Genomic DNA, 8,957 nt, shown 5'->3' on the forward strand with positions numbered 1-8,957 from the left:
TGGTCGATTTGTCAGCTATGGAAGTCACTTTAAGGAACATGCAGGTTCTCATCTGATGGACCATAAATTCTTGCAAGATGCTATTTTAGATGGAGAGTTGCCAGTCAAACAAACTTTACAAAGTGGCCAAGTCTCCCATGTATATCAAATAAAATGAAACAATTCTTTTTTGGTAACAAAAAGGGAAAAAATAAATTTGTTGGAATTTGATTCCAGTCAATCATCAAAGGGAAAACTAAGATGAGTCCAAAAAAAAGAACCTATTTGGTATCCAAAATATGCAAGGACTCTATAGGTATGTATTTACTATCACATCAGTTATACATTTGGGGAGGTCTTTAAATATGATCAAATAACATTTTCTGACTAGCTTTTATAGGTGAGTCCATCTTAAATACTTATATATAAAACCAAGAAATCCAAATAATATCTTTCAACTATAGCCTTTCTGGATGAAGCCCTAAATTATTACAAGTTGACCGACCATTAATCTTGAATTTTTAATCTATTTAATAAATGGATGAGGTTCGAGTTGACAAATGTTTCATCGGACTTAAATTTGTCCCGCTAATTATCTGACCTGACTTGACCTAATCATATTGCCACCTCTAAATGCAATGAAACCTACGGTCGAGGCTTGCAAGGATGATGGATGGAGTACATTTGTCATCAGTGGGCCTAAAACGGCCCAACTTCTAGCCCAGCAAAGACAACTATCGTTGCCATAGAATGGCATGAACGGCCTTTTATTAATAGTGCGCGTCCGAGTAACTGTCGCACGAGATCTAAAGCAAGAACGTCACCATGATCCAGTGTTCGGGCGACAAACAAACGGTTCAGATTTCACCAAGGTAATTTGACGGTTCTGATTTCTTGTTTGGAAGACCTCTCTTGTGCTTTATAAGCTCGTCTCCTCCTGCGAAGAGCCGCCCCCGCCCCGACAAAAACCCTAACCCCAGGACGCCTCGGAGAGCTTCTTTGGAGCCATGGGTGAGCTTCCTTTCCTCAATAGATAGACCGGTTCTTCGCCGATTCCAGTGCATTTTGAAGTAGGGTTTCATATTTCTCATTTGATCTCCTGAAATCATTGCGCATTTCTTCATTATAGCTGATCCATATCCAGGGTCGGATTGATTCTTCTTTAGATTTATCCTTTTTCTCTTTGTGTAAGTTGTTTGTTGGGATTCCAGGGGCTTACAAGTACGTGTCGGAGCTATGGAGGAAGAAGCAGTCGGACGTTATGCGGTTCCTGCAAAGGGTGAGGTGCTGGGAGTACCGCCAGCTCCCCGCCATCGTCCGCGTCACCAGGCCGACGCGCCCCGACAAGGCCCGACGCCTTGGCTACAAGGCCAAGCAGGTATGTTGGCCGTTAGATTTCAATGCGTTTGTGCTGCCCTTGTTGGATTTCTCCTATACTTCAGATCTGTGCTCCCTGCAGATTGGGTCTCCGTTTGGATTCATTGGATTAGTTATTATTTTCTTATCTTATCTTTTATCTTTCAATCTGAAAATTTTCACTTAGGTTGAGACAATGGATTTCACTTTTGAATTATCCCTCCTTTTTCCTTTTTACTTTTCCTTTTTTTTTCCCCCAAAGGAAGGGTATGCTGGATTGTATGGCTGTCTTGCATGATGTATTGGTTGATAAGAGGAATGTATTCTTAACCTGTTAGAAATGCTTATGACTCTTTATCGTTGTTTGTGGGTCTGTTGTTCCTGCTGAAAGGAATAGATTGAAAGCATGAGATAGTATCTTATTTCTACTTGTTATCTAATGTCTACTTGTTGTTTGAAAAGAATGTGTTCTTATATCATCATATTCCCATCAGAAAATAGCATTTATTAAATGCACATGAAAATGATGCTTCTCTTTGATGGAACAATTTAAATTACCGGTCATGGTGATTGAATCGAAGAGTGTAGTGAGGAAAGAGAAAAGAGATATGAAGAAAAGATTTATTAGGTGACAGTGAAATAGACATGTTGGGAGACATTGATAATCCACTTAAATATCATTTATCATGCTGCTCAGTATATTAATCGAAGCCAAGATTATGATATATTGATTTTACAATTATGTTGTGATGGTAGTTTTTACTTTCATTTGTAAAATATTGGTGCGATGCTTTTTGGTCACAGGTAATTTTAGAATACTGTAATATTTGTTTGCTTTTGCTGTCATTTCCCTCCCTTTTTTGTCAGTAGTCCTTGTTGCTATGTAATGGAAAATTTCTTGCAACAACAAAATTAAAATGCATAGAAACTCCTGTCCATAAAAAATCCAAGAGCAAAATTTGTTGACTCACTCATCACATGTTTCCATAAGAGACCTATTATATAGTTAATTTTGGTTGAAAACAGTCCGCATGAGTGCTATTCAATTCAAATCAAGGTTCGCTCTACCGGTATTTGATTCTGTACTGGAGCCACACTGCGGTATGCCTGGTGTACCGACATCGGTACCGGACCGGCACGATACGGTATGCTTGGTACCATCCAGTACGGTACGGTACAACATACTATGATTCAAATTGAATTTTGGGGCACTTTTTTCGTTAGATTTAGTTCTAGAATTTTGGTAAAGAGTGATTCTGTTTTCTAATTTGGTCAAATTTGAAAATAATGCGACCGTTGAAGAAATGAACCAGTTGATAGGAAGCATGATTATATTAGAAAACTTGACATAGTTAATAGCCGGTTCACTGTTAAGTTGTAAAAGAAACGGAAAATTACATAACAAAGTTGAACATTCAACAAGTTTGGCCATGTTTTGAATTCACTTGACCTTTGTTCATATACAAGAATGAGTCTATTGTATCTTTTTCTGTCCCATCAAAACTACATATTCATCATTTGTTTGTCTTTATTATCCAAATAGATTAAATGCTCAATGTACCCAAGCTTCGCCATCTTGGTACCGGACTCCGTACCGGCCACACTAGACAGTGTCGGTATAGTATGGTACAAAATTTTTTTTGATGTATCGAGTGTCAGTATGCCACCCGTACCGAATACCAGTATCGAATTGGTACGGTACGTTCCGTACCGCCCGGTTCGGGCCAGTACGGCATATCATGTTATGTACCCTTCTTTGTTTTTTTTGTCACTTGAAAAGAGGTGTTTTGATTGGATTAGCTCTGGTTCCTCCTTTCCACAAAAATGGCACTACCTCATGACATGCTTGGTTGACATTGATGGTGCCCTTGTGGCATATTGGACCTACCTCCTCCTCGATGGTGACCATTGGGAGTGCCTGTGATGCCATGGTAAGGAATCACTTTGGTGGAACATTGGAACAGGAAGCACCTTGGTTGATGACCTAGTCGTCCTTTTGCATCTCAATCCTAACGAAGTTAGAGGTGCGAATAGTGTGCTTGACGGAATGGTCAATTTTGAACTAGAGGTGCGGAGGAAGGCGGGCAATGTAGGTAGCTATGCATTTGAGGGCGTGTTTTTTTGCAGTAGATGGTGGCAGTGACCTCATCAAGGAGGAGGTGGTGGCGACGCATGGCAAGGTAAGCACAGGTTGTGGCAAGGACATGGAACCACTAGCCGTCATCGAGGGTATTGTTAGTGACATCGATGGTGAGGCTGGTGGCGACTTGGACAGGCCACAGAGGCATTAGCAACGTTTAGCAATTGGGCCACAGGGATGGTGCCATTGACAAAGAGAGGAATCATATGTGGAAGGCAAGGGATTGAGATCCTTGTGGGAGGGGCATGTGATATTCTGTTTTTTGGGACAACTGAAGTATCATTCATTGCGTGAGCATAATTTTGTGAAATGCTATCGTGAAATAGAGGGGTGAAATCATCTATGGAACCATATAGATGCAGATGAAAATGGCCCATGGAAGATGCCACTCCTTTATTGGTTCCAAATGAGTGGTATAATTTTTACTACTTAAACAGGATACAATAGATTTGTACTGCCTTGTGCCAAGAACGTGGGTGGGAGAGTATGACATGGGAAGACATGAGTCTTAATGTTTTGTGCTCATGTGGCAGCTTTGGATAGCACCAAGCATCCATCAGTTTAAATTGCATGTCAGCGAAGTCAAACAAGTTAAAATATATAAGTCAGAAGTTGTAGACATAATTTCTTAAAAAAGTAGTAGACATATAGAGAGAGACAAGAAGTGGACTTGATTTTAAGACTTATGATTCTGGTTTTGATGTCTTGTTGTTTGGTCCAAACATGAATGGATGTGTGGCACTAAGGCTAGGTGATGTCAAAAGGGAGTTTATCAAGTATTGCTCTTATACTGCACCCTAGGCAGGTACTTGCATCTATGCCCCATTGCATGTTCCGAATCATGTCCCAAATAATGTGTCAGGTCATGATAACTCCAAAGTGTACATCATCTCCCACCCATCCTCATACATTGATTACATGGCATGGTACTAAAAATCATACAACTAAATTTAGCTGGTAAAATATTTATATGCAGGATGCGCGTATATCGGCTTACATGCTGGATATGTGATAGGTGTATGAAAAAATGATGACACATTCTGAAATGAAAGAAACAGCATATGGCATGCCCCCTCCTTGCTTGATTTGCAATCCTCGCACCCTCCACCTTTGATCCTTTCTGTTGGTCGATGGTACGACTCCTGTACCCTGCCTAGTCAACTGCTGGTGCCTTTGTGGCTTGTTTGGATGGCCACTGCTGTCCCCTTCGAAGTCGTTGATGGCACCCTCGGTACGGGCAAGTGATTCCTCGCACTCGGTATGTTGTGTACCACCACTGCCTTGCCCTCCCTCTCGCCAAGGCTGCCGCTATCATAGGTCGTGAAGTCCACAACCTTGGATGCATGACCACCTGTGTTGTTCGCCTCTTTCACTTCCCTCCACCCCCCGAGTTTGATGCCATCCATGCAAGTGCATCATTTACACCTCCCCCAGCTTTGTCAGTATCTAGATGCACAAGGTTGAATAAGTCATTGACCAAGGGTGTTTCCTCCAATGTGCCACAAAATGATTTCTCAACATGGGGTGGTGGCCGCTCCTGATGATCATTGTCAGGAAGGTTTAGATTTCGGCAGGCCACGAAGGTGCTAGCAGCATCAACTAGACCAGGCACGAGGGTGATGTTTTTGGCACATGTAGAGAGGAACCAGAGCCAGTTTCTGTCAAAACACCCCTCTTTTGAAGTGGCATTGGAAAAAAGAAGGTAAAATAGGTATTTAACCTATTCAGGGAGTAAAGACAAATGAATGGTGCATTTGTAGTTTTGATGGGTCAAAAAAGGTGCAATGGGCTTTTCTCATATGCGGTGAACAAATATGAAAACAAATTCAAAAAGTGGCTAAATTCGTGGAGGGTCCAACTTTGTAGAATTTTAATGTAATTTTCTCTAAAAGAAACTTTGGGCAGCTTCTATGTATCCAGTTGCATCGGAGATTAAATAAATGTATACAATGTTATTTTTTCGTCTTTTCCAGGTAATAGAGTCTTTGGACCAAGACTTTGCTTTTAGGAATGTAAAACTGATCACGTAATTTGAGGATTTTATTTCCAGTTATCTTCTACTCAACTGCATCTGGTGAGAGTTGGTTGGTGTGTATATCTGGTTCAATATTAAGAGATTGATGGAGTTTGGGCTTACCTTGAAAAGGTAAATTTTTATGAACTATCAATTGCTTCTCTTGAAATAAGAGATTGAAGTTTCATGCAATTGTTTGATTTCTGTGGTTATCTTTCCAAATTATATTTATGTAATGCAGCTTAATGTCAAAATAGATTAAGATAAGCTATAGCCATGACTATTTTGCATGTAGAGGTTAATAGTTGAAAATCAAGCATGCTAGGTTATGTGTCAATTACTTTGCTGGGTGAATGCTTTATAGATGTCCTTGGTAATAGTGTACAAGCAGACTCCAGTTTTGTTTTTCAAATATAAGGTAAAACCAGTGAAGGAACTGAGTACAAAGTAAAACAAATCGGTTCCCTTAGACTGCGTATATCTTGTTTCCTGTGATAGCAGTTTCCTATTTCAGACCTCTGCCTTTTTCTTCTTGCTCCAGTTATGCTACTTCTACCCCCTTTTTTCTTTGTACAAAATATCTGGCAGATGGCTGCATTTTAAGCTCTTATTGTTTTTTGGTTTAATTGCTTCATTCCTGTACATGCAGGGTTATGTGATTTATCGTGTTCGTGTTAGACGTGGTGGCAGGAAGAGACCTGTTCCTAAGGGTATTGTTTATGGGAAGCCCAAGAATCAGGGTATCACCCAACTGAAGTTCCAAAGAAACAAGAGGTCAGTTGCTGAGGAGAGAGCTGGTCGGAAGTTGGGAGGTCTGAGAGTGCTCAACTCTTACTGGATCAATGAGGTTTGATGGCTTATTTCTGGTGCAAGATTTACTGCTGGGAGCATAAATATTACCTTTTATTTTTTATGCATTCCAATGTCTCGCGCTACTCTCATGCATTTACATCATTTTATCTTTATTTCCTGTAGGATTCAACATACAAATACTTTGAGGTTATCCTTGTTGATGCGGCTCACAATACAATTCGCAATGATCCAAGGATCAACTGGATCTGCAAGGGTGTCCACAAACATCGTGAGCTTCGTGGACTGACTTCAGCTGGCAAGAAATACCGTGGCCTCCGTGGCAAAGGTCACCTGCATCACAAGGCCAGGCCATCGCGCAGGGCAACCTGGAAGAGGAACCAGACACTGTCTCTTCGCCGATATCGTTGAGCTTGTTTATTTAGCTGGTGTTTTCTGGATTTAATTTCAGTTGAACTCAATCCTGTCATTTTTGGTGTGTTTGTTTTAGCTGTTGCTCGACTCTTGAAATGTGCTCAAGTCTTGAAGTTCAGCAGTTTATGGGCTTTTTTGTGGTACATTTATTTATCTCATTCCATGTTTGGTGGTGCATTTATGCTAGATTAATATATTGCATCTAGTCTTGTGGTGACTTTGCTTTCAAGTTAGTTCCATTGCCTTTAGGAACCGGCTTGTGTCTGTTGATCTAAACTTTAGATAAATTCTGGAACATTGGTGAAGACTGAGAGTTTGTACTTGTGGTTCTAAACCATCTTAGACTGGCGGCACTCTGTTGGAAATGACCAGTGATTCTATCTTCATTTCCAATTCTTCTCAGTCTCTCCACGAAGAAACGCTAGGGATTCCAATCTGGCTTAGAAATGAGTTAGCATGTTTGGTATTATTTAAAAAAAATGCTTTTGCTCTGTTTAGTAATATATATATATATATATATTGTTACAAGAAGTCAAAAGAAAATATTTTTTAGAAGTTGTAATATCTAGTTTCTAGTTTCTTCTCTGTTATATGGTAGAAGCTATGTCTAACGTCGAGCATCACGGGCCTGATGTTAAATAGTCTTTATGCAATGTTAACAGCATTTAGGTTTTGTAAGGAAATCAGGTCGGAGCTGTTATATTTTTCGATGCATTTTATTTGTGATTGGAATTACAATTGAAATGACATTTGGTTGGGTTTTGAAGGATTGGAAATTTTTATTTTTCTTGGAATAGGAATGAGACTTCTTTCAAGGCTAAAATAAAAGCCATCCATTTCATTTCTATTTCAAAGCCCAACACCTTCTAACTAAACATATTTTAAACTGTCTCGCCAATTGAGGAACGAGCATTTCAATTCAACATCAAACATAATAGAAATAAATTTCATCGACATGTGAGTGCTTCAGTTAGCAGCATAGGCCTGATTGATTGTACAGAGCCACAACAGAATCTTGATGCCAGGTCTTCCATACAACGTCAACACCATTTGAACTGTATTTCCAATGGCCTAACGTACATTCCAATTCAACTCGACAAAATTATGGTCAATAGTTTATCATTGCCGTAATCCAATCTGACTCGAATCAAACTCTTTCTAAGTTCTAAATTTTGAAGGCAGGTATATTCGGGCCGGTGTGATGACTTACCTTTGGGGGATTGGATTGGTTAGAGTTGGTTGATCATGAGGTTTGGTTTGGTTTGGCTTGGCCCTTGACCTGATTGCGTGCCCAAGATAAACATCTAGAGCTGGGTCCCACATGCATGAATGAGTCATAAATTTCATGGTGGAAATTATTTATGGTGGATGGACCGCTTAGAAAAGAACAAATTTTTAGCAGTATAATAATACTCGTGCCATTAGTGCTGATGCCTACAACATTGGTGCAAGTAGTACATGCTAAAAAAATAATGTTTTGGATCAAACTAGCACATCTAACCCGACGACAACCATTCCATGCATTGCTCTTGCTACACCAAGAGCATTGAGTACCGCTGCTTTGTTGAACACTAGCAACATAGTTCAGAGTCTCCCACCTCTTAGACTTCCCAATCTTTCTCTGCTCTGTCCAACTAGTAATGCTGTATTTTGTTAGATTTTGGACTGGGCTGTAATTGTGGTTGTTATTGGGATATTTTATTTAGTGGGCTTCAGTTTTATTGCAGGAATATTATGTTTATCAAAATTAACAAATTATATGGATATTTGATATCTTTGACTTATTATTGATTTATTATTTAATGGATTCCATGATCTTAGGTCTAAATATGTCATTGGTGGATGAATTTTGTAAAATATGGATGATATATTAATAATATATTATAGAAATATTAAAAAAAGATTTTTTTTCCTAGAAATAAATTACTTTGATGACGAAATAAATTTTATCTATAAAATAATTTAATATAAGTTGACAAAATATTAATCTCAAAGTTGACAAATATTATCTTCCTCACTAAAGAGTATTATTGATTATGAATAAATTTTCATTACTAATTTGCCACTTTGTAACAAAATTATTTTGCTGCTAATAGTTAGCCTTTAGCAACAAAGATGTATTGGTCGCATAATAATTTGCAATTTGCAATGAAAACATGTCATCTTCGATACTTGATTTTGGACAATGAAATAGTCTCATCACCAGTAGCTGCCTTTCTGTGGTTCGTCAAAAAAAAATTACTC

General features: G+C 39.0%; 1 protein-coding gene across 1 annotated transcript; it reads left to right on the forward strand.

The window, feature by feature from the left end:
- The first annotated feature begins 882 nt into the window (after positions 1-882).
- LOC103711662 (60S ribosomal protein L15-2) lies at positions 883-6,930 on the forward strand. The gene is made up of 4 exons (XM_008797902.3): positions 883-990; positions 1,191-1,357; positions 6,139-6,336; positions 6,465-6,930. Exons 1-4 carry the CDS (start codon positions 987-989, stop codon positions 6,708-6,710), a joined length of 615 nt encoding a protein of 204 aa, XP_008796124.1. The 5' UTR covers positions 883-986; the 3' UTR covers positions 6,711-6,930.
- The last annotated feature ends 2,027 nt before the right edge of the window (positions 6,931-8,957 follow it).

This window comes from Phoenix dactylifera, chromosome 5 (genome assembly GCF_009389715.1).
Source record: "Phoenix dactylifera cultivar Barhee BC4 chromosome 5, palm_55x_up_171113_PBpolish2nd_filt_p, whole genome shotgun sequence".
NCBI lineage: Eukaryota > Viridiplantae > Streptophyta > Magnoliopsida > Arecales > Arecaceae > Phoenix > Phoenix dactylifera.